Source organism: Olea europaea, chromosome 6 (assembly GCF_002742605.1).
Source record: "Olea europaea var. sylvestris chromosome 6, O_europaea_v1, whole genome shotgun sequence".
NCBI classification, from domain to species: Eukaryota; Viridiplantae; Streptophyta; class Magnoliopsida; order Lamiales; family Oleaceae; genus Olea; species Olea europaea.
Window position 1 is genome coordinate 16,836,251 of NC_036242.1, and position 27,603 is coordinate 16,863,853.

At 35.0% G+C, this 27,603-nt stretch overlaps 1 protein-coding gene and 1 long non-coding RNA gene across 2 annotated transcripts; both read left to right on the top strand.

Annotated features, from left to right (window-relative positions):
• The first annotated feature begins 3,342 nt into the window (after positions 1-3,342).
• Positions 3,343-4,489, top strand: LOC111396018. Its single transcript, XR_002702910.1, has 3 exons — positions 3,343-3,618; positions 3,898-4,052; positions 4,158-4,489. It is a non-coding gene; the product is annotated as an uncharacterized LOC111396018 (long non-coding RNA).
• A 3,936-nt stretch (positions 4,490-8,425) lies between these two features.
• On the top strand, positions 8,426-8,965 carry LOC111395221 (uncharacterized mitochondrial protein AtMg01250-like). The gene has a single exon (XM_023021215.1). It carries the CDS (start codon positions 8,426-8,428, stop codon positions 8,963-8,965), a length of 540 nt encoding a protein of 179 aa, XP_022876983.1.
• Positions 8,966-27,603: the final 18,638 nt, after the last annotated feature.

Genomic DNA, 27,603 nt, shown 5'->3' on the forward strand with positions numbered 1-27,603 from the left:
TAAAAGGTAAACAATGGCTTTTGTCTTCATCCCAATATTTACAATTTTAGCGTAGCATGCTTACTATGAAATTACAACAAAAGAAATGAATATACATCACCCGAAAAATATATTTGCAAAAGAAGAAATAGAATCAATTTTGACTTCTTGAATTTCTCCAAACAAGACTTCAATTGATTCAAGATTCTTTCTTTCTTTTAATCTTCATTTCTAAGCTTTGAATCTTTAAATCTTCATATATTTGTTTTGAATCTCTTCTTAGACTTCATCTTCACATTCTTGAATAAAGAATGTCTAATTTCTTATTTCAAATTAGTAGGTATGGCAAAAAAAAAAAAAAAAACCCATGAAAAAATCACGGGGTATTTCATCCTGGGGCAGTATAGGTAACAAGGGCTCAACCCAACCCCATTTAACTTCTTCTCCCCCCTCCCCCCTTTTCCTTTTTTGAAGAATGCAATATTTTAAATGGAAAATTGCACGAAATTTCATTAATTTTAATAGAATATGACAACTAAGATTATTTAAGGAAATAATAAACAATAAAAACCTTGGTCAAATTGCTTCCCAAAAGAAGAACAAAATTGAATAGGGGAGAAAAAAAAAAAAAAATTCTACCCCAGATTAGCAACCATGCAACTGTATGGTATAAGTGATTGCAATAGCATAGAACAGCCATTATATACTCTACTCTATTCGTCAAGCCTTCCGATCACATAGGTTATTGCACCTTATGATAGCAGGATACAACTTTTATCCTTTGGCTAATTTACATTCTGGTCCTAGATTTCAGCTTCTGGTTCAAAGCCCCTCGTCTTCCAATTTCTATTAAGTTGGTTTTCATTCTCAGAATTAAGCACAAAATACGTCCCTTCATTCATTTTTTAATATATATTTTTTCCTCCGAAAGATCGTCCAACGTCGAATTTCACCTAAACAAACAATATTTACACATGATTAAGTAATAATCCCTTAAAAGTACTCCCAAATATTAATATTTAAAAGTCAAAATAAATGTATAAATACACTTTTTACATACTTTTCTACTATTATACTACATTGAAACGTGCAAATAAGCTCATTCTTTATCCTATCATGCTCTCTAAGATTCTCTTGTAGCTCAATCTTGTCATTTACTATTTATCTCCAATATCATGACGGACTATGGCTCAATCTTGTCGTCTACTATTTATCTCCAATATCATGACGAATTATGGCTTTCTTCAAATTCAAGGAAATTCGAATTCTATCTACTTATTTTTTTTTACTTTTTTCAGACAAATATGGATTGTATGCTATTGTTAGGTATTTATTTCAATTATCCCCTTGACATTAGTTTTTAGTCAAGTGTAAGTCCTCATTACCTCGGGGAAAATATCATATGGATTCCAGCCTCTAAGTAATCTTTATATATCCATTAATTTATCCAACATTTACCTTCTTGAATCCACGATCGACAAGAAGATCAAGAGGGCACGGTGATTGATGTTATTTCAAAGGGTATACACCTTAGTCAAGGCAGCCAACTTTACTTTGACTTACTTTTATCTGTGGAACAACTTTGGCAATTCACTAAACAACGTCAAATTTCATTTCAAGTCCAAACGACTTCTGCCTCGATATTGGTGTACCCGGTCGAATGCTTTAAAGGTATGAACTTAATAAATGCAGCTGCATCTTATGGGTCTAGGAACGACTCTGTTAAGTCAGCAATGAACACCATAAGTAAAATCAACGTCAGTCTTGATATCACATAGACTCGAGACATTACAATCCTTATAGACGTGGTCATGACTTTTGGGGTCTCATTAGAGCTGTCTGAAATGCCTTTGTATGGGTTCGTCGTGGGTTAGGAATGCTATCAACATGACCATCGATAGCATATTACGATACAATTATTATTTGTGCATTTTCAGTTTTTGATTTAATGGGACAAGTTTAGCAGTCATTAAGTGATGCCAAGTGCAATTTCAAGTCAATTGACGTTAGTCTCGATGTCGTGGGGACCCATCAAACGTTTTGATGGTATCATACTTATAGATGTATTAACCACTTTCGGGCTCCCAGAACTACTTTTCTAAAACAACAATGAATACTTGAAGTGCTCTTTGAATTGCATGATTGTAGTAGCATATCAAACTATCAAATTTTTTATGATACCACTACAGCAGAAGTAGCTGTTTACGATATTCATTTACACTATGCATATAAAGCATGCCCTAAAAATAGACTATTTACATCTTGCATTATATGTGTGCTGTAATAATTAAATTACTTACGACATATATTATTGGCGTGTCGTAAATGCTTAATATCGACGACATACATATTGGGCATGCTGTAAAAGTTGAATATTTATGACACACATATTGGCATGTAGTAAAAAATGCCCAGTTTTGATCTTGAAATTTCTTTTCCATTTTTCTCTTTTTATTCTCCCACATCTTCTCTTCCTTTCATTTTCTTTTCTTTCAGGGTTAAATTCATCAGTGGCCACCTAACTTTGTATTTAGTATTACCATGGCTACCTAATTTGATTTTATTTCATCATAGCCATCCAACTTTATATTTAATATTACCATAGCTATCCAATTTGATTTTATTTCACATGACACCCAACTTCATAAAGCATATCATCATGACAAGCTTATTTCATATAACGTTTCAATATGATCATCAACTTCTTTACACCATTTTCACTTATTTTAAAAGGGATGAAACTGTAATTTTGCCTTTTATATAAAATAATTTTTAAAAAATATAATAAATATTTATTTTAAAAAATATAATAATATAAAAACTTATTATTTAGAAAATGTTATTTAAAAAATAAAAAGCTTATTTTATAAAAAGTTACTTCAAAAATATAATAATTATGTTATTTTTTTAAGGAAAGTTTTTATAAAATAAGCTTTTTATTTTATTTTATTTTTCAAAATATATTATTATTATTATTATTATTATTATTATTATTATTATTATTATTATTATTTAAATTTATTTTATATATAATGTAAAGTTATCCTTCTATCCCTTTTAAAATGAGTATATGAATCTGAATGGTCACTGTGAATCATTTTATGAAATGAGGTAGTCATGATGAAATAAAATCAAATTAAATAGTCACATTGAAACGTTTTATGAAGTCAGGTGGTCATGATGAAACAAAATCAAATTAGATGGCCATTGACACTACATATAAAGTTGGGTGGTCATGATGAAAGAAATAAAATTAGATGATCATGATGACATTAAATACAAAGTTGGATGGCCATTGATTAATTTAACCCTTTGTTTCATTTTTTTCTTCACATTTTCTTTCTTTTTTCTACGCTTCTCTCATCTCCTTTCGGGCCAAACCTTTGCGCTCTCAATTAGCAACCGTTCAATTAACAATAATCCGTTCAATCAGCCATCTGCCATTTCCGTCCAAACCCTTTTCCGATTCCAATTTTCCCAAATCACATATAATGGTCGATCGCTGTCGTCGCTACTGCTTTACTGCTTTACTCTTTCAACAAACCCAGGTATTTGACAATTTCATAATGCGCCTCTGGTCAGTACTCCAGGTTTATCTCCAGCATTTGGAAGGTTTCTACATTTTATCATCTAATTAAGGTGTGTGGAATTTCAAATATGTTCTACTGTTTTCGGGTGAATGCTTTTGCTTGGCGGGAACATGTTCTGTTTATCATAATAGAAATTGATTAGTTCTACATGAGGAGGAATTGTGCATGCGAACGTTGTTTGCTTCTATACAATTATTGGTGCAATTGCTGGTCTTTATTTGATTCTTTTTATTTATTTTCTTCTTGCGATTTCACGTGTCCACGAGGAATTTTTCTTTTTTTCGATGTTTGGGATTTTAAACACCAACTTGGTTTTGCTTGTGTGTAGGAAGGATATGAACAGGTCATAATATATTGATTTGATTGTGTTCTCATGAGGGAGCCATTTGCTGAGATTAACAACCTGTTCCTGAGCCAAAGGGAGCCATTGATTCATTGACAGTATTGACGTAAAAGTTTGGAAGGAGAGGTAGCGACATGAAGGTGAAATCCTCCTGTACATTAGTTAAAATTGTTTGAGTAATTAGCTATATTGTCAATTCGTTTATATACTGATGTTAAGGAATTCTATCGATTGAAACATAGCAGACTACTTTAAGAGAGCTGTGGAGCTGAAGGATGCAGAGGCCTTGAACAAATGCACAAACTTCCTTTGGTAGGTGAAGAATGATCTTTGGGCTGCCGAGGAAACCTACTTGGAAACCATTGAATAATGAAGTTTCCACGTGCTGAAGCGTTTAGTGCAATGGCAAACTTTTTGAGTTGGCCAACGATGCTCTTAGAATTATTTAGATATACTCTACATATTGACATATTTTATTAAATTTTACTCAATATTTTTTTTATTGAAATTATGGAAAATATAATTGATGGTAATCATGTCAATAAACAATTTAAAATAGTAAATAGACTGCTTTAATGTATGTTTTTTTGCTGCGTGCATATGTATGCTTTAATGGCATGCTTTGTTTGCCATAAAAAGTTAATGGCATCCAATTCATTTTTTACAACATGCATTGTATAACGTAAAAAATGTGAATATTTACTTCGTGACTTTATGTGACATGCAAATGTATGCTGTAAAAAGTAAACTTTGTACAGTTTACGATTGTTGCCTGCTCATTTTCCCTTTAGGTTCATCTTTGTGATACCTTAATTCAACTCGTGGTTTTCAGTACATTGATACTGGATTCCTATGGTTTGGTCTCGTCTTGGACGGTTAGGCTCAGGCAGTTTTGGTTTTCACTGCAGTCTTCTTCTTGCTTGTTTTCTTCTTCCATCAGTTCTTGCAACTTTGTGGCACGGTTCTTCTCCTTGTTGGTTGGCCAGATTTCCAGCCGATTGTTTGTGCTTCGAAGCTTGAAGTTTGTATTTATTGTGTATGTATATTTCATATACAATTTGGATTCTGGTCAAAGTAGCTTCTGGATTTGCAGGTTCTCAGCGTGACAGAGGGCAGGTTGATTGACTGATTTGGGCTACAAATTTGAATTTTTAAATCTGAAACTCTATCTGGTTACTACACGTGGGGTACTTTCTATTCGGGTTTTATATTACCACTTGTTTATTTGCTCTTTTAAGTGGGCCTGTATTGGTCTAGTTTCTTGTGGCCCCTTTTTTTATTACAACAGTGCTTGGAACTATGGTTAGAAAGAAAGCCCATAATCTTGGTGCTAAGAAGCCTATTGGACCGGTTCAGCGCTTGACTGTTGCTCCCGTAACTAAAGTCTCCATTTCTGTGGTGCCTCAACAACATCATAAGGTAGAATTATGTGACGATGAAAATTCACCTAGTGTATCCCAAACTCTTGGGGATGTGGATACAAGTTCCGAATGCTCATATGATGAACCTCATAATGTTGTTGAGGATAAAAATGGTGGTGATAGTGGTGAGAATAAGGTTGCCCCTTGGGTAAATTTATTCAAAGACAATAGGAATTCTGATGAAGGTTTTAAAATTAAAACCATTGATGACCAACCTGATATCATTACATTGGAGGATCTTGATGTGGATAATGTTGATGATTCATGGGGCTATTGTATTGTTGGTTTTTTTGCTGGTCGTTTCCCCGGAAAATGAGCACTACTCCTTATGTGTAACTCTTGGAAGGTTGAGTTCCAATATTTTGTTCATAGAACTGGGTGGTTGATTTTAAGTTTAAAGATGAGGAATCTAGGACTAGTGTGATACAAGGTGGTCCTTACCTTATGTATGGTAGACCATTAATGCTTAAGGTTATTCCTCGGTGTTTTGAATTCGATGATGATGAGGTTTGCACCATGCCAGTATGAGTGAAGTTACCGGGCCTTCCATTGGATTGTTGGAATCCTAGAGCATTGGCTAAAATTGCATCCAAGACTAGGAAAAAACCAATATCGACGGATACACTTATCGCTACTAAGGGGAGAATATCGTATGCACGTGTATTAGTGGAAATTGATGCCTCTAAGGAACTTGTTCGGTCTGTGGCTATGAATCTCCCGACGAGCAAATTAAGGGAGCAAGTGGTAGAATTTGAGCATGAGCCCAAATTTTGTGGAAATTGCAGGATGATTGGACACACTACTAGCGCTTGCAACGCCAAAAAGCAGGTTGCCAAACAGAAACCCAATATGGGTTCCTCATCAGTTCATAATTAGGCTGGGGAATCAAGTCAGGCTGTTCATGATTCCCCCGAACCAGGCAGATTTGAATGCTCAACAGACAAGTATGGTTAGTGGACAGCAAACTGTGTAGGATGAAGGGCAGTTCATACAAGTTGTGGGTAAGAAGAGAGGTACAAAGGCAGGCCATACTTTATCCAGGCAGAATGCTCTTTGTTCTGCACCAAATGTAGACACTCATAAGTCAAGGGCTGTTGGTAGTACTCATGTGCAAGGAGTGACTTCAAAAGATGTTGATGGTAGTAATACTTATTTGGAAAAACCAAATAATGAGAGGCTCAAAGGCAAGGAGGGTGAGCAATGTAACTAACCAAATGCTAAGGTTAGAAAGAAGGGCAATGTTCTTCCTCCTTCATCATGAAGATAAGCACTTGGAATATAAGGGGCTTGAACACTTACCTTAAACAAAACGGGGTTCGAAGTTTTATGAATCAACACAACATTGATGTTATGGGTATCTTGGAAACTAAGTTGGAGGTGCTGAAGTTAGACTGAATCATGCGGAATAAATTTGGCAACCTATTGCAAATCAACAACTTTCCATCCCACCGTGCAGGACGAATTTTGGTGCTATGGAACTCCTTGAAAGTTGACTTAGAAATGTTGGAGACTACCTCACAAGTCATCCGTTGTATTGTTACATGTAAGGTCACATCTATTAAATTTCTTGTTAGTTTTGTCTATGGTTTTCATACAATTGTTAGTCGAAGACCTCTTTGGACAATATCGATAAGTTTGGAGTGGATTGTTCTATGCCTTGGTTGATTTTGGGTGATTTCAACAATGTTCTTAACTTTGATGAGAGAAGTAATGGAGCCGATGTGACCCCATATGAGGTAAGGACTTTGTGGATTGTTGCCTCAATGTTGGACTTATGGATTTGAGATCCATTAGATGGTTTTACACTTGGTCCAACAATTCTTAATGGTGTAAACTTGACAGAGCCATGGTAAATGATGTTTGGATGCATATGGGTTTTTTTTAGTTTTGCGGAGTTTCTACCTTCGGGATGCCTTTCAAATCATTCACCGTGTATTGTTTCTATTTTTGAATGTGATGAAGGGAAAAGGAAACCTTTTAGATTCTTTAAATGTGGACTAAACAAGAGAACTTCCATGATCTTGTGCTTAGTGTTTGGAATATTGAGATACAGGATACTAAACAATTTCCTCTTTGCAAAAAATTGCAACGGCTTAAAGGAGTACTCAAAGAGCTTAATGTTAAGCATTATGGGCATATATCTTCAAGAGCCGAGGTAGTCACTAAAGCTTTGAAGGAATCCCAGCTGGTTTTACATGATGATCCCACAAACCCTCATGTGCAAAATGAGGTTGCAAGTTTAAGGAAAGAAGCTATGTTTCTCTGTGAAGCTGGGAGAAGTTTTTACTTCCAACAGGCAAAGTGCGCATGCCTGAAGCATAGTGATAAATGCACAAAGTTTTTTCACTCTATGGTTAAGAGAAATACCAAAAGAAACTTCATTGTTGCTGTTCAAAAGAGGGATGGTTCATATACCTCATCACAAAAAGAAGTTGTTGATGAATTCATTCATGTTAATAATGAGTTGCGGGGAAAAGATAGCATTGGTCAGCCTTTTGAAGCTAGAAATTTGAGGTTTGGACCTCTATTACCCGATGAGCATGCCACTTCACTTATATGGGATATTTCTAGGCAAGAAATAAAGGATGCACTTTTTAGCATTGGTGATGAAAAATCATCGGGGTCAAATGGTTATTCCTCTTTACTTCTCAAAGAGGCTTGGAATATTGTCGGCGATGAATTTACGGGTGCTATTGAAGAATTCTTTGCTTCTAGATCCCTCCTAAAGCAAATGAACCATATCGTTATTGCATTGGTCCCTAAAGCCAATCATTCTTCGTTAATGGGTGATTATAGACCGATTGGTTGTTGCAATGTTTTCTATAAAGTGATCACAAAGATTCTTGCTTCTCGGCTGGGTTCAACTCGAGTCCATTATTGATAAAACTCAAGATACTTTTATGAAAGGTAGAAGCATCACGGAGCATATCCACCTTGCTCAAAAGCTTTTGAGACAGTGCAATCGAAAGAGGATTTCCCCTAGATACCTTCTTAAAATTGATTTAAAGAAAGCTTATGACTCGGTGCAATGGGAGTTCCTTAAGAATATGCTCGAGGGATTGAAGTTTCCTATTATTTTCATTGAATAGGTTATGGAATGTGTTCCATCACCTTCATACTCTATTGCTCTTAATGGTGGTCTTCATGGATTCTTTAAAGGGAAAAAAGGTCTTCGGCAAGGTGATCCTCTTTCCCCTTTCTTATTTGTCTTATGCCTTGAATACTTTTCTAGGACGTTGAAAGGAGCCACCAATAATAGTGAATTTAATTTCCATCCAAAGTGTGCTCCACTAAAGATTACGCATTTGGCTTTTGCGAATGATTTGATGTTATTTGCTAGAGGTGATGCTACTTCGATTAGTATTTTGATGAATTGCCTTGCTACTTTTGGTAACATGTCGGGGCTTAAGATAAATGTTGACAAGTCTAACTTGTACATGGCGGGGGTTTATGGCCAAGAGATGGAGGATATTCTTGAGATTGCTAGCATCCCCAAAGGTTGTATGCCTTTTCGCTACTTGGGCATTCTGCTTGCAGCGAAAAGGTTGAAAATCAACACTTATGATGCACTTATCAACAAAATCATAGCTTATATTGGTGTTTGGTCTAAGGCGTCGTTATCTTATGCGTGAAGAAGGGAACTTGTGAGGGCCGTGCTTCAGGGGGTTGTATGTTTTTGGTCATCCACTTTCCCTATTCCGACTACGGTTGTTTCTAGGGTTATATCTCGTCTTCAAAATTTTCTTTGGAAATCTAACAAACCATTGGTTTCATGGAGCAATATTTGCCTACCAAAGGATGAAGGTGGACTTGGGCTTAGGGATATTAAAAGCTAGAACTCTGTACTACTTGTCAAAACACTTTGGAATATTCATTATCAGAAAGATACCTTGTGGATCAAATGGGTTAATCAAGTTTACCTTCGGAGGAGTTGCGTTTGGATGTACAACTCGAGGAAAGAGGATTCCCGTCTTGTTAAGAAACTACTGGACATTAGGGATTGCATTGCCCAGGCCGAACATACTGGCCAGGCTGTTGGTGAAAAACTATCCAGCTAGACAGTAAATTGATAGATTCAAAATTGCTGATGCTTATGAATATTTTAGGCCAAAGGGAACAAATGTAATCTGGGCTAGCTCTAATTGGAACTCATATGTGACACCAAAGCATGTTTTTGTCTTGTGGTTGGCAGTCAAATCTAAACTACTTACAAAGGACAGATTGGAATATCTCCAGATTGATCGTTAGTCCTGTTTTTGTGAACACATGGATGAGACGATAAGTCATTTATTCTTTGATTGTTCATTTTGCCAGTCTATTTGGAAAATTATCCGCACATCAATGGGTCTTAGGCGGTCTATGTCTACACTTTCCAGTGTTGTGAAGTGGATTAAAAAGGAAAGTCGGGGTACTTCTTGGCACAGCAAAGCTAAGTGGATTGCACTTACAACGACCGTTTAGCTCATTTGGATGGCAAGAAATAGAAGGATTTTTGATGATGTTAAACCACATATTGATAGTATTGTTCGACGAATCAAAACATAAGTATACAATATTATTTTTTCTTTGATAATCAAATACAACTAATACAAACTAAAGACCCATTGATAAGGACTCGTAATGAATCAAAACATACGTATACAATATTATTTTTTCTTTGTATCCAAATGTTTTGATTCATTACGAGTCCTTATCAATGGGTCTTTAGTTTGTATTAGTTGTATTTGATTATCTATATTTTGTTTTACCCAAGAATACTTGGTGTAGTTGTATATTTACTTGACTTGGATTCATAAGCCCGGGGAATGCCCGGTGTATTTGTACATATCTTTGATCAATACAATTTACATTTATTGATAAAAAAAAACATTTGTGTAAAAATTGTGTACCCTACAGAATATTTTGATGGTACGATCCTTACGTGTTTACATCCTCCAGGTCTCAAGATGACTTTGCTAATTCAGCGATGAACACTGGAATATTGTTGACTTTCAATTGGTGAAGACTTTTCTCATCAACCCTAGTCTTTGGGGACTCTACTTAACCAACCCTATGTTTAAATTTGCTTATTTAAGTTACTAAAATTCATCCATTATTGTACGATGAAGTACAATATTGACAATAGTATGAGTGAATTTTCGAGAAAGATGACCTCTAATAGTAACCTCGAAAATATCAAAAAGGTATTAGATGCTCTTGATGACGGTCATAGAGAAAAATTGGACAGTTCATGCCTTAGAAATTCTTTCACATAAGGCGTATCCATTTCTCAGCCCGATCACGATGGTCTATTGCTTCAACTGCTTAAATCAGTTAACGCCGACGAACGATGATTTCCATTAGGGGACGAAAGGTAGCTCAATTTTCCTTATTTTAGTTTACCCTCGTTACATGACCGAAATATCGGAATGAAGAAGAATTTAGGCCCAAAGTTTATCAGGCGAGGTAGGTCTAAGTTTACTTTTCCACATTTGGAGAGTACTTTTGATGGATGCATAATGAAGTGCGATAAATACAAACTCGAGTTGGAATTAATTCTGGAAATCATGTTGAGTTGAAAGCACCATAATACATTGATTGATTACTTTTCCTTTAATGTAATAGATGATGTTGATGTATTCAACACATATCTATGATATCAAAGATGTTTTACAGATACGCCGTCACTTCAAAGAGTAGGCATCTGACCAAGACATAGAAGGTTAGCAAAAATATAATGCTTACTAGTATCCACTGGTCGTACACATAATTGGTAAAACCTTATGATTTTGATATTTTATTAAATTTTTATGCAAATGCTATGGGCTTATGAAGATAGACATTGGCAAATATAAAAAAGGATTAGATGAGGGATGCCGAATTGACAGTTGGCAGATAACCTGATGCAAAAGATATTATTGTTAACATTGATAGTCCTCGAGGGAGTATATCTGCGCATTTTATATTCAATAAACCTGTTTGAACAGGCCCAAAACAGGGCTAAATCGAGGTGCCGAGGTGGCAACACCTCGACCCTTAGATCTGGAAAAAAAAGATGTGAAATCGGGGGCTAAGATGATGTGATGAGGTTTATGTGGAGGAACAGGCATTGGCATACATGGAACGGTTGGATGGTCGGCTTTCAAAGAAATTGATGTAACTTTTGCGTTTGGTGTCCGTTTTGGGCCCATAACCCCATTTCGGAAAGGTAGCGAGCGTTTCGGACTGAACTCACCACTTTGTTGTGACGTACGAGGGTTTTTGGGCATTTGAAGTCGTTTAGTGTGTCAAAACAATATTTTAAATTTTTGTGTTATTTATTTTCAGCATTTGTTATTTTCATTTTGTAGCCCAGCCCATTTTGGGACTGCTGGCCCAGTAGATTATCTTTTCTTTCATATTTAAGACGCTACAAGACGTCTTCTAGGATTTTCTTGGTTGTTCACGAAATAATAAAAGTTTGTTTCTGAATTCAATCCGTTTGGCTATTGTTGTCGTGTGTTTGTAGATTTAATCTACATCATTTTGGTATCAGAGCATGGTGCGTGGGAGAGGACGTGGTGGTCATGGTGGCCATGGTGGCCAGATTGATGAAGTTGCAAATCTGTGTAATCAAGTTGAGGCGTTGACAATCCGATTTGATCAATTCATGACGTGGGCGGCAGAGGTTGTGTAGAACAGAACATCTCCTGCTCCTCCACGTCGTGCCAAAGTGAGTGATGATGGAGGTGGATCTGAATTAGGGGAGAGGTCAGATGAGGAGACCTTGTCAGAGGCACGTGGCGATCATGTTCAACAGCCTCGTGTTCAATAGCCTCGTGTGCAACAGCAGGACGCGTTTCAGCGATGGGAATCCGGATTCAAGGTTGATATACCTGAATTTCACGGTGGAATTGAGGCAGATGAATTTCTCGATTGGCTGGCGACAGTAGAGGAGATCTTGGATTATAAAGAAGTGCCCGACAATAAAAGGGTACCTTTGGTGGTGACCCGTCTGCGTGGTCGTGCTGCTGCGTGGTGGCAGCAACTGAAGCAAAACTGGATCCGTCAGGGTAAGGCGAAAATCCAGTCGTGCGAAAAAATGAAGAAACAGTTGAAGGCAGTGTTTCTTCCCTTTAATTATTCCAGGACTTTGTATCAGCGCTTACAGAATTTGAGACAAGGCAATCGATCTGTAGATGCTTATTCCACAGAGTTTTACCAACTGATAGCACGAAATGATGTGGGAGAATCAGAAGACCAGTTGGTAGCGCGCTATATTGGTGGACTACGATTGAATTTGCAAGACTTCCTAAATATGTTCTTGTCGGTATCTGTTTCTGAGGCTCACCAGCGAGCACTTCAGGCTGAAAATCAACAACAACGTCGTTCTGTAGTAGGCATTTCTGGTGGTCCATCTGGAGGTGGGGGTCTACAATTCGCCCCAAATCCCACATCTGGTCCGTCCCAATCATTTACATCTGGGGGTCGGCGCGTTGATCGGAACACTCGGCCAATGGTTCCTCCAACCGCTAATCCGGGTGGCTGGGCTCCTCCTGGTGGATGAGGGCGTGGAAGTCAGTGTTTTGATTGTGGTGGTTTTGGTCATTTGAGGAAAGACTGTCCATCTCATGGGCAGCCACGCCCAGGTTTGTTCATTGGAGGGACAACACAAGCCGATGTTAACGATTCTGTTCATGTGGAGAATGAAGAAGAAGAGGCTGAAATTGTGCATACAGGTGACACGGGGCCTCTTTTGGTGGTCCGACAGGCGTGCCTTACGCGTAAGGGGTCATCTGAGGACCTGCAGCAAAACAATATCTTTCTGTCTACGTGTGCCATTGGAGGAAAGGTGTGTAGGTTCATCATTGATTCGGGCAGTTGCGAAAATGTGATATCTGAAGCGACCGTGCAGAAGCTGTAGTTAAGCATCAAACCTCATCCTGCTCCCTATAGCCTAGCATGGTTGAGACGAGGTAATGAGATTTGTGTTACTAGCCATGTGTTGGTATCTTTTTCTATTGACAGTGTGCATCGTGATAGTGTTTGGTGTGATATGGTGCCGATGGATGTGTGTCATTTGTTGTTGGGTCGTCCATGGCAGTTTGATAGGGATGTGTGTCATGAAGGGCATCGAAATGCATATACATTCACCTTTTTGGGTAAAAAGATTGTACTACTACCCTCCAAAGATACGCAGTATCTGTCTTCGGTAGGGGACAGTAGTAATCTACTTTCCCAATCTTTGTTTGTGAGTGAGATGCTGGCAGAAGGTGTTGTACCGTTGTTAGTGGGAACTGAGGCGACAAGAGAGTCGACAGTTCCTATGGCAGCCGAGGGGACGGGTCTTCACCCCAAAGCTGCCGCCTTGGTGTCTGAGTTTCATGATGTGTTTCCAGATGACCTTCCACAGGGTCTTCCACCTTTGCGGGATATGCAACATCACATTGATTTGGTACCGGGCGCGTCATTGCCTAATCGCCCACATTATCGAATGAGCCCAGTGGAACATGAGGAATTGAGGAGACAAGTAGAGGAGTTGGTGCAGAAGGGGTACATCAGAGAGAGCCTCAGCCCATGTGCAGTCCCCACACTCCTAGTGCCAAAAAAAGATGGGAGTTATCGGATGTGTATAGATAGCAGGGCCATCAACAAAATAACAGTTCGTTATCGCTTTCCGATACCGAGGCTAGATGACTTGCTTGATCAGTTGGCCGGCGCAACTGTGTTTACCAAACTGGACTTGAAAAGTGGTTACCATCAGATAAGAGTCCGTCCTGGTGATGAGTGGAAGACAGCATTTAAGACACGGGAGGGATTATTTGAGTGGCTAGTTATGCCGTTTGGACTATCCAATGCACCAAGCACGTTCATGCGGGTGATGAACCAAGCACTTCGACCGTTTATTGATAAGTGCGTTGTTGTCTACTTCGATGACATATTGGTGTACAGTGGGTCGGAGGAGTCTCATGGTGTGCATCTAAGGGAAGTCCTTACTGTTTTACGCAAGGAGAAGTTCTTTGCAGCCACTAAAAAGTGCGTGTTCTATACCGATAGTATTTTGTTTTTGGGGTATGTTGTGTCAACCGGTGGGGTAACGGTGGATGCAGCTAAGGTTGATGCGATTCGACAGTGGCCGCGTCCATAGTCAGTTTCTGATGTGCGGAGTTTCCACGATTTAGCGTCGTTTTATCGACGATTTATTCAGCACTTCAGCACCATCATGTCTCCCATTACTGATTGCATGAAGGAGAGTAAGTTTCAGTGGACACCCAAGGCTGAGAAAGCGTTTTTGATCATTAAGGAACATCTGACTTCAGCCCCGATACTTGCGTTGCCTGATTTCACAAAACCTTTTGCATTACATTGTGATGCCTCTAAATTGGGTATCGGAGCTGTCCTCAGTCAGGAAGGAAAACCAGTAGCTTATTTAAGTTGGCAAGGGCTCGTGGGAGGTATAGCACTTACAACGCAGAGCTTTATACTGTTGTTCAGGCCATTCGCCATTGGCGACATTATCTGTTTCAGCGAGAATTTGTCTTATACAGTGATCGTGAAGCCCTCAAGCATTTGTCAAGCCAGGAGTCTGTATCTGCCCATCATGCATCATGGGTTGCCTTTTTGCAGCAGTTCAACTTTGTCATTAAACATCAGGCTAGTTCTTCTAATCGTGTGGCAGATGCGCTCAGTCGGCGGCATGGGTTATTAGCGCGACTACAGGTAGCCGTCATCGGGTTTGAGACCTTTGTCTCTCTTTATGCTGATGACCCTTATTTTGGCCCCAGCTATCACAGTTTACTGCAGGGACCCCATTCCTCTTTTCTGTTAGAGGATGGGTATGTGTTTAGAGGTGTGCAGTTGTGTATACCAGATTGCAGCCTTCGTCTGAAATTGATTGAGGAGTTTCATGGTAAAGGTCATGTTGGGCGAGATTGTACTTTGGCTTTGATTAGCGCTTCATTTTTCTGGCCTACTATGCGTCTTGAAGTGGAGAAGTTTGTCTCCCGATGCAGGGTGTGCCACGTGGTAAAGAGGAAAGCCACAAACGCAGGTCTTTATCGACCTTTACTAGTGCCTTCAGCTCTGTGGACTGATATTAGCATGGATTTTGTCATGGGCTTACCGCGCACACAACGTGGTAATGATTCCATCTTTGTGGTGGTAGATCGTTTTTCTAAAATGGTGCACTTCATTCCTTGCAAGCACACGACTGATGCTGTCAAGGTTTCTCAGCTATTTTTCAGAGAGATTTATCGGTTGCATGGGTTGCCCACTTCCATCGTGTCTGACAGAGACACGAGGTTCATCGGTCACTTTTGGCGGAGTTTATGGAAGTCAGTTAACACATCGCTCAATTTTAGTTGTGCTTATCACCCTCAAACTGATGGGCAAACAGAGGTAGTTAATCGTTCTTTGGGTGACTTGTTACGGTGCTTGGTTGGGGATAATCTACGCTCATGGGATCAGCGGCTTAGCCAGGCAGGGTTTGCGTATAATCATGCTAGAAATAGAAGCACCGATTTCAGTCCGTTCCAGGTTGTGTATAGTATTCTGCCCCGCAGCCCTGTTGATTTATTGACTCTGCCCTCTAAGACTCGACTGCATGGGATAGCTGTTGACTTTGTTCGTAGTTTGCAACAAGTTCACGAGGAAACACGAGCTAATCTGCTAGAGTCCAACCGTAAGTATAAAGAGGCGGCTGATCGGCATCGACGTCCTGTTGAGTTTGATGTTGGGGATTTTGTTTGGGCGGTACTGACTAAGGATCGAGTGCCATCTCATGAGCATTCGAAGTTATCACCTTGTACCATTGGTCCAGTAGAAATTGTGGAGAAGATCAACCCCAATGCCTATCGCCTTCGACTTCCTTCCCATATATGGACTTCTGATGTGTTTAATGTAAAGCATCTTTTGCCATACGATGGAGACAACGTGGGAGATAGTGCTACCAGTTCTGATTCGAGGGCGAATCCCATTGATCCCGGGGAGAATGATGAGGTTTATGTGGAGGAACAGGCATTAGCATACATGGAATGGTTGGATGGTCGGCTTTCAAAGAAATTGATGTAACTTTTGTATTTGGTGTCCGTTTTGGACCCATAACCCCATTTGGAAAGGTAGCGAGCATTTCGGATTGAACTCACCGCTTTACTGTGACGTACGAGGGTTTTTGGGCATTTGAAGTCGTTTACTGTGTCAAAACAGCATTTTAAGTTTTTGTGTTATTTATTTTCAGCATTTGTTATTTCCATTTGTAACCCAGCCCATTTTGGGACTGCTGGCCCAGTAGGTTATCTTTTCTTTCATATTTAAGACGCTGCAAGACGCCTCCTAGGGTTTTCTTGGTTGTTCACGAAATAATAAAAGTTTGTTTCTGAATTCAATCCGTTTTGGCTATTGTTGTCGTGCGTTTGTAGATTCAATCTACATCATGATGCCACCTCAACCCCCTATTTTTGAGCCTGGCGCTGAGCTTGGCTCTGTAGCACAGCTGTTTTATATTTTATTAGTGGTGTATCGTGCGTTGCACGATGACTGTTATATTTTTATAAGTTAACTTGTCCGAACGACAATATATTTTAGAAAATTTAAGCATATAATTATGTATACTTAACATGAGTGATTATAAATATATTTATTAATGGTGTGTTTGATTGCCAATATTTTTCGTGAAAAATGAATTTTTTCTACCCAAATTCCTACTTTTTTGTTGTTTCATTGCCTTTTTTTTCCATGGAAGATATTTTCCTACTTTTGATCACATGATCATATTTTCCTCAAAATCAAAGAAAATATTTTCTCTAGAGGGAGTAGAATTTTATTTTCCAGGGAATTCACTTTTTTCTCTCTTTCTTATTTACCCACCAATAAAAATCAGACAAATATAATATTTTCTAGGTTGAAATTAAATCAATCAAACACATTTAATTAACAATTTTCGTGCAAATAAATTCTAGGCAATTGAATTACTTAAAATTTATTTTCTTTTCATACAAATTCCACGCGTATAATTAAAAGCACCCTACGTGGTAAATGATAAGAGAGTGTGGTCATAATGGATACAATATCCATAATTTAATTAAGCTCAAGAGAATGATTCTATAATAATTTTTTAAAAAAAGTACGTTTAAGGAAATGCACAATAAGAAACCCAATTTGAAGGAAAGAATATCAAATTCATATTGACCGGAAAAAAAAGGAGGAAAAAGTTGCACTATTGAAACAATCTATTTCGAATTTTTATAAAATAAAAAATAAAAAGGATAAAAGTTACATATCAAGATGCTATCAAAATAGCAATATGTTTATACTAAACAGAAAAACATATGGTATAACGTAAAATACTTAGTTGCTCTCATCACATCCAAGAAGAGATGAGAATTGGCAGAAGCAATTTCAAAGTTTTCTTTAGTGATTTTGTTGAAATCTTCAGAACTATATACTTGTTTGTTGCAACGTACATGTAAGAATGATACATACAGTCCTTGAACATATGAAAGTGTCTTGATTGTGGCTATCGCCTTTTGAGGTTTTGTAGCAAGCTTTATCGCTAATACAATCCGATATAGTCCAAAGATAGGAAACAAAATAAAAAAAGAATTCAAACAATTATATAAATCAAAATTATATAATGTACAACACCATCAACTTTTTCGGCATAGAATTATATCATCCATCACGTGAAAATTATGTCAAATAATATATAGGTGAGCAATGACTATGAAGAAAATTTTACCAGTAGGAACTTGTAAGTCATGTTCCATGAACATCTGCAAAGCCAAACTGAGTCATGACAGAAATTTCCTGTCAATGAAGTGATAAAATTACTTTAAAGTGGTAGAAATCATAAAAAGAAAGAACTTCAACACAAGGAGAAATATATTACAAAGGATTACTAGACAATAACTCATCCATTCCCACAAATTCGTTAGCAATGTGTCTTTCATATTCAAAAGTAACTTGAGCAAGTTTTTCCTGTAGAACTTTATGAAAAAATCGGATAAATGGTTGATTCATAGAATTAGATAATATAATTTATATTTTTCTGCATCATGAGTTCTAATTTTAGTGAAATCCAAGTAAGAGTATATATAGTTAAAACTAATGTTTAAGTTTGCTCCAAATGTAAGAAACTTATGATATTTCACAAACATGTTCATGTGGATACAAATAATGTAAATTACAATAGAAAAATATATAAGACAAACGACATGTCCACATGTTGACAACACATCCCTACCACATAAAAGAAATTATTTGCATTTGCGATTGCAATTGATTATATAAAGAATCATATTCACAAAAAATTTCTCTCTTGTATTACTTATAGTTGCAGTCTAGAAGTATATGTATAGTTGGAACAATGTAGTAGTAATAGTAGCAGTAGCAGTAGCAATTTTTTTTATAAAAGACAAATAATAATGCAATTGAATAACCAATGTGAAGTATACATAAAACTACATATATCATTGTTAATATTATAACGCGAAGCAATATCATACCTATGCAAAATCAGCATTATATTTTTCATTATTCATATGGACCCATGTGCTCTTAGAGAGTGCGTTAGACTTGCTTTTACCTAAGAGCAAATTAAAAATTTTGTTGGGGACATGGATGGTTTTGCTTGGATACAAATTGCAAGTACTTTACATTAATAATAAAAAAGATTATACAAAAGAGTAAAATATGAGCCTCATTAATGCCATACTATTTATTGACTTCAATAGGAATAAAACTTTTCAAATGATCAATTGCAAATGCTAATATTTTGTAGAAGATTAGTGCCCAAATAATTCAAGTCCACGTATTTTCAGAATGTCTCTTAGGACAAACCTAAGATATAAAATCTATCAAGAATGAAACTTTTAAATAAATTGTCAAAGCACATTCGTGCCAAATTTTTTCATCGTTCTCATCCATAGGATTTTACAGACCAACATGACAATATTTTAAAAATCAAAAATGATGAAAATCCACTTAGTGGTCTCACTCCTATCCTTCGATTCCTCTCCTATCCTTCTATCTTTAGTTTTTCCTAGGAGAGAGAAGGAAAATGAGTTTTCTGTGTAAAAGAGTTGTGTGAAGTGTCTTTAAATAAATTTGAAAGGTCTGTAAGTAAATTTGAAATTAAAGATTATAAATTGAGACCAAAAAAAAAGTACTATAGTAAATGTTAATTAAAGAATCACGTCTCAATGTGAAATCGTGTTGGAATATAGAGTTTGAGCCTCTTCCAAAGTAATCATCACTAAGTTTAGAAAGAAATCTCCCGAAAGCATAGCATAATTTAAAAGAAAAATCAAATATATTGACAGAAAAGTTGTCGTTGGTTTGAGCTATATAACGTTCATTTTGTAGCTATAAACAAAAGAGAAGTTTTATGTGAAGATATTTGATTGCACTTTTAAATTATGGTAAGCTTTCAGGAGATTTCTTTCTAAATTTAATGATAAATGCTTTGAAAAAAACTCCAGCATTATTGTTAAAATTTGACTCCTTAGACATACCAGCAGAAAAATATGTAGCTTGATTAAGGACATAGAAACGTAAGAATGAAACTATACTTCAAATAGAAATACAAAGAAGAATAGTTACACGATAGAGCAAAGATTAAGTGTAGAGTTGGGTAAAACTTCCGAACCAAACTCGACGGTTCTTCTTAAATTAATTACTCGAATGGGTATCTGAATTAAGAACTGACAAGTAAGATTCAATTCTCGGTTCTAAACCAAGAACCGAATCTTCCTAATTTTTTTTATATTGAATAAATATAATTTTTTTGATTTTTTTAAACAAATTAACTAATTAGGTGATTGATTGATACTCCATCTCCCAAGCCCTAGCTTAGCTAACTTGATCTAATCTAACCAATTTCTAAATCCAATTTTTTGGCCCAATTATTTATTTCATTTCTAATTTTTTTAATTTTTAGCCCAAGTGCCCAGCATGAAACCCTTTTATTCTTAGCCCAACATCAAACCCACTAATGACTAACCCTAAATAAATTGTACACATTCAAATAGAGTTTGCATTGAAGGGATAGAGTTCAATAAGAGCATTGAGACATGTTATAAAATAAATGTTTTATTTTTCTTATTAAATCTTATTAGTTGAACACTTTTTAGTTTATATATGTTTGTTAATTGTGCTTTTTCAATTTTTTCTGTAGAATTTCTTCGTATGACAAGTCAAGCCATGATGATTAAAGCAAATGGCTGATAAGTAATAGTAATACTTAAAAATATTTTATCTTTATGATTTCTAATTCAAGAAATTTTTTTTATGTAGACTTGAAGGTTAAAGCAAATGAATTATTAATATGGATCGCCAATATTTTAGTATTAGTATCTATTTTTTTGTATTTGTATAAGTTGATAATAGGATTGGGCAAAACTCCCGAACTTAATTGGATCGAAGCTGACGATTCTTTTCAAGTTAAATACCCGAACGGATATCTGAATCAAGAATCGACGAGTACGATTCCGTTTTCGGTTCTAGACCTAGAATCCAAATTATTTTAAATTTTTGTAAACAAATTAACTAATTAGGTGATTGACTGATGCTCCATCTCCTAAGCCTTAGCCTAGCTAGTTTGGCCCAATCTAAGATAGAGTTTGCGTTGAAGAGACAGAATTCTATAAGAGAATTGAGATAGGTAATAAAATATATGTTTTATTTTTCTTATTAAATCTTATTAGTTGAATAATTTTTAATTTATTTATGCTTGTTAATTGTGCCTTTTCAATTTTTTCTGTAGAGTTTCTTCGTATGGCAAGTCAAGCAATTGATGATTAAATCAAATAGCTGGTAAATATTAATAATACTTAAAAATATTTTATTTCTATGACTTCTAACTCAAGAATTTTTTTTATGTAGACTTGAAGGCTAAAGAAAATGAATTATTGATATGGATAACCAATATTGTAGTATTAGTATCTACTTTTGGTATTTGTATATACTGGTAAATTAATTTTATTGGACAACTTATTATTTATACGCGTTTGAATTGGACGTCGTTAATTTGTAAAAGCTATGATTGAATATGTTATTTGTTGTATTTATGTAGTGCTGTTGTAAATGTTAAAAAATGTAATTATGGTACGGAATCGAATAGAACTGAACCGAGCCAAATCAAACCAAATGGAACCAAACCCGAACGGTTCCCTAATTATATTTGGACCCGACGATTTCACTTACTCAATACCCAAAACTTTCGGTTCGATTTAGTTCTAAAGAAAACCAAACCGAACAGGACCATGCCCAACTCTGGTTAGTAAATTAAGCTTATTGGACAACTTGTTATTTATATGGTTTTGAATTGGACTTTGTTAATTTGTAAAAGTTATGATTGAACGTGTTAATTATTGTATTTATGTATTATTATTGTAAATGTTAAAAATATGAAATTATGGTATGGAACCTAATAGAACTGAACTGGACTGAACCGAACCCGAACGGTTCCACTCACTAAGTACCCGAAATTTTTGGTTCGGTTCGGTTCTTTTATAGAACCGAACCGAACCAGAACATGCCCAGCCCTAATTAAGTGAGAAAAAACCTCTATAGTTGCACGAAGGTGTAGTTTAGAAAGCCAAAAGTAAGAGCACCAAAAGAAGCATCAAATATTTGAGTTTATAGCAAAATATTCTTCATATGGACTTAGAATATCCTACATAGATTGTTGTGAAGATATGAAGAGTAGAAACCTATGACAATTTTTTTTTTTTTAATAAAAGTATAGGTCTTAAAAGTATTTACTTACATGGAATAGTTTTAGCCAGAAGGATGCTAGTCTCCGAATGATGATGATATAGCATTGAACAAAGTCCAAATGTAAGATTTCATCATATAAGTTAATTAAAAGTACTAAAATCAAATTTCTGTAACCACTTTACTCAAAAAAAAAAAAAGTACAAATTGAGTGCAAATTTGAAGTAAAAATAACACAAGTAAATTAGAAATCCAAATCCTAATCCTAATGAATTTAGTTATGTAGTGTTCATACATACGAAAACAAAAATAGATGTTTGATAATAAGTAATTATGAAAGGAACAAATGAAAATGTACAATTCATGTAAGAGACAACTTATGTTGGCACAACATACTTTGTACACCAGGAACATGAGCATTTCATTGATCACAAATTAAAAGATACATGTGTCACCTATTTGAAATTGTTTCTCTTTAACATAATCTGCCCGACCTATGGTGAACCATTTGTTCTTAGATTTATTCGCACTGGCCCATTATAATGTAAACAATCATGGATTTGAATATTTTGGACGAATTTTGATAGATACAATTGAATGAATGCCTCAGGTACACAAAATAAATTCTATACATAAGAAAACAAAACAAATGTTTGATAATAAGTAAACATGAAAGGTACACATGACAATGTACAATTCATGTAAGAGTCAAACTTCCATTGGTGCGACACACTTTGTACGCCATGAACATGGGGATTTCATTATTCACATGTTCAAATGCATATGTGTCACCTATTTGAAGTTTTTTATCTCTAACATAGCCTGTCCAACCTATGGCGAAATATCATACATAACCGTTTGGTTTTGGATTTGTTTGTACTTCCAATTATGAAGCCAACAATCATGGATTTGAACATTCAAGACAAAATTTGTTAGATACAATCGAGCGAAGGCCACAGATACATACTACAAAATAAATTCACAAATCTATAAATAACGAATTTAGAATTAAGTGAGAACAATAAATATGAAAAATGGTTCATACATGTAAGTCAAGAAAGATACAATCTAGAAAAGATTAAAGTTAAAGAGGAGCTCACAATTTTTCGATGACCATCGTAATTAGCCTCTAATGTTACTCAAAAAATAGGATTACTAGTACATGAAATCTCTGCCTCAAATGTATCAGACTCATACATTACTTCTATGCCTAAATGGTCGAATTTCAAAACATCAAAAGTAGAATTTCTATTGTATTCAAAGGCGATAATGTAACCACCTTGTAAATTATGGTGGTCAAAGAATTGTGGCTATCCAGTAGCAAGATATATGTTATCATCAATTCTTTCCAGTTACATGTTGTAAATAATTCCATTATAACCAATCAAATGTACTGTATCATTAAGTTCATGTCTTGAGCGATATACAAAAGATTTAGGAAGTGACTACAATAAAAAAAAAAAAAAAGAAAGAAAGTCTCATAAAAATATTATTTACTTTATATATAGTTTTATTAACTATGAATAAATGTTAACAAAGAAATCATTTTAAGACTCACCAAACAAACATTACGAGCCAATGAAGGTGTGATGACTTGAAAGAAACGGTGTGGTAGATCAATTCTTTGACATAATATTTATACTACAGAAATAACAAATAAGTATATACATTAAACTTTTATCAGCAATAGAAAGTCAATTCGTCATTACAAAAATTATTGTCCAAAAATCTATAATCAAATTTTCAAGTTATATAGTCTGAAATAATCAAATTCACATAGATTTACTGATATGGGGGACCCAAGATTACCCCTTCAAACAAGGAAATCCATGTTAGATATAATCTAAAAAATAAAGTCTCATTTGTATTTAATAAATAACCAAGAATGACAGCATTGGTTAAATAAAAAGGGATATAATTTAAATACATACCTATTAATATAAAATATGTTTAGTGTGATCAACAGTAGCCACATAAAAGGAACGAAAAATAAAATTCGGAGACTGAAATTGGTACTTGTTACAATAACGTTTGAATTTTTATTTTTTTAATTCATTTTTCTCATTTAAAGATTATTGGACATACTTTTAAATTGTCAAAGTTAATACTAACACTTAATTTTTAACAATCAGTGTAATACAAGTCTATAACTAATGATGTTTCCATACTTTCACAAAAAAAAAATAAAAATCCTGTAGCTAATGCATAAAGTTGAAAAAACCACTTTATTTAGAAAAAATGTTTTCTTCTACAGTATATTGACATCATTTCAATCATACATTCTTCAGTAAAATAATATTACACGTAAATTCAAAATTTTTCCTTTTTTTAACCACATATTTTTCATTAATATACTATTCAAAAATCTATTTTTCCTCCAAAATGGAGCTCAAATAAGGGCTTATTTGGGAAAGCTCTTTCAAGAATGCATCCCAAGTGGGCATCCTTTGTAAAGTTGATTCGAGTGATTGATGAATGGCAATCATCTCTCACCACTCTCTTCTTAGAGAGTAATTAAAATAACCAAAGTTCAAGTTACTATAGTCATTAATGCACGAACCCTAGATGATATCGCCATGATGTATCTTTTACACAAGCTTTCAAGCATTTTGCAACAACTTTTTGAATATCCAACAACAATCACATCGTAACGCCCCAAAAATTTTAAAATAAAAATATAATTGTTTTATATGTTATATTTTGAAAAAAAAAATTTGAGAAATAAAATGAAATAGGTTTTAAATTCAAATTTTATTTGGGTCAAATTTTCAAATATTAATATAGTATTGATAAATATATCAATATGGGATTCGTTGGGTAGCTCGTAATTAATTATATATATAATAGGCTCGAGAAAAAGTTTAATGGAACGAGTTAGACCCAAGATATTTTAGTTTATAGAAGTTGTTAGCTTTGGTTTTGATTTAAATAAAATATTATATTTAAATTGTGGGGGTGGCCACGTATGTTTCAAAGGGGAAAAGGTCGTTTTGAATTAGTAGTTTTTTTTTTTTTTTTTTTTTAAGTTGATATGATTGGTTGTCATGTGTTGGGTTGTTGGGGATAAAGTATTATTTTATTTAGGATAATGATTTTAGTAATTATTGATATTATAAAACACATCACTTTGCACTCTTTTAAACTTATCAAAATTTTATTGTCCCTTTCAACTTAAATATCATATAAGAGGTTTATTATTTGCATAACAGAATATATACATACACACAACCGAAAAGTAAAAAAAAAATAGAGATATGGAACGTGAATTCGATTTTTTGCCTATCAAATTTATTTGATCAGACTAGGTAAGGTAACGAGGTGTTATTGCTTTTATCCTGTTTAAATTATTTATTTCATGCTGTTGAATTATTATGCTTATGAAAGTTCAAAAATATGATATGATATTATATGTCTATTATGGTCATCAGGTACCAAAGATATGATGTTTATTGAGCTCTTATCGATTTTTAAAGATATGATAACGGTATGATATTTTTGATACATGTATGTAAATATTTTTATTCAGGATTTCACTATGATTTTTTGTGTCCTACTAAGTATTCTCATGTATTCACAATTTTCCCTACTCTTAGAAGATTGAACGAGTAGTTGGTTAGCGGGCGATAAAGTGTGGTCGTAATGCCAAGATTTGTTTTAACACATTAAATTTGGTGTAACGTGATTATAAATTTTATTTCTAGTATTTATTCTAGTTGTGTTTATTTCTTGAACCAATACCTTGTTTGTAAATGATGATATAAAATAAATTTTTTTTTTTTTTTTGAATTGCTCATATCAAATTAAAAGGAAGTTTTTGGTAACGACTCATACTTATTTTATTGTAAATTTTGGGTCGTTACACACATTCTATATTTCTCATTGGCAATTTAGAAATCAAATTACTTTTGCAATCTCTTTGGGAAAGACTTTTTCTTTCAGGTGAATTTCATAATCCTTTTCTAAATTGACCCAATCAGCAATATTCTTCATATTGGCACTCAATAAATATTTGAAAGAAATTGTAGATTTCCATCATTCAAGTGTACAAAGATATCACATTTGCCTCTTACCCAAATTTTAGATTCATCTCCAAATGTGACTGTCACTCACCAATTCATCAGGTTTCACAAACATGTTATTATTTTCGCACATGTGATTGCTAGCACATGTGCGGTGGTACTAAGTGTTGACTTTTATTCCTTCCCCTCTTTTGTATGCCAATAGTAATGTTCCTTCTCATTTTTTTACAAATCTAACATTGGATTTAAGAATTTTCATATATTTTCTTTAAATTGTTACCTCTTTTTGATGTCATGTATTCTCATCTTCCTCTTCGCCGACCACGGTCACATCCATGATTGCATCATTTTCCTCTTTAATTGTCGTAAGTCGTCTCTATTATTTTCCTTCAACGTAAGACTTGTTTGAAGTACTTTCTCCAAAGTATTTTTGCATCCACTTTTGTGTTTCTTCATATGCTTGAAAGACCCTATGAGCTTTTCAGTAGTTAAGATCTCCAAATATTTAATTTCTTCAACCGTGGCTACAATATGCTCAAAATAGACCTAAAGATCGTAGAATTTTCTCCATAACTCTAACATTATCCCAAGTTCTCACCATTTGTTTTTAATTAATCAATCACTGCCAATACTCTAGAAAAGTACTGGAATGAGCTTGTATTATATAATCTCAAAATTGGCTTGTTACATAAACAGGGGAATATCTATATATTTTTCCTATTTTGGTAGGGATTAAAATTAATTTTGTAGTAGATTTTGATAAATACCGATGAAATGTGTGATTGAAAAATAGTAAAATTCATAAAATATGTAGTTAATATTAATTGTTGACTTTTACTTAAATTAAAATCTAGATTTCGATCCCTGGAAAATAGGTGCTATAATGCTAAATGAACTCTTGTGTGCATACCTCTTAATGACCAAAATTAATTCATCTTTCAACTGTCTGCTAACATCCGTTAAATAATCAACAATAAATAGTAAATTATTCTAGTGCATGGACTATTTTAGATATGGACTGATTTAATTACAATAATTAACAAGCACGAACCACAAAAATAAAATTATTCAAATCAAATTTATTTGCAAGTCGTATCTATCAAAAAGTAGGTAATGACTTCAATTGTTATTTAGTTGCTGAAGTATTAATAATAGAGAGCTGCTAGATATACAGAACTTTTTTTTACAGAACCTTTACAGAATACACACAGTGTGGAGTGGGTGGGTAATTTTTTTGATTATATTACTCACATGGTGTGGAGTGGGTGGATAATTTTTTTGATTATATTACTCACATGGGCCCCATGTGAGTATCTAGAATTCTTCTGTGATGGAAATTCTGTGCACACAGAATTTTCCTTAATGATATCACGCATATACAAATTAGAATAAAGATGAAAAGGTTCATCTTTTCTTAAAATAAAGATGAAAATCCTTCTTCATTGTTCGGGTTCTGGGCCTCCCTCCATGTGAGGAGGTGGACACCACGATATACATTTCTTGATTTACAAGTGGAATGACCCATGTAAAAGTAGAGTTGGGTGAAAGATTATTCTAGTTCTCATCTTCTCTTGTGTAAC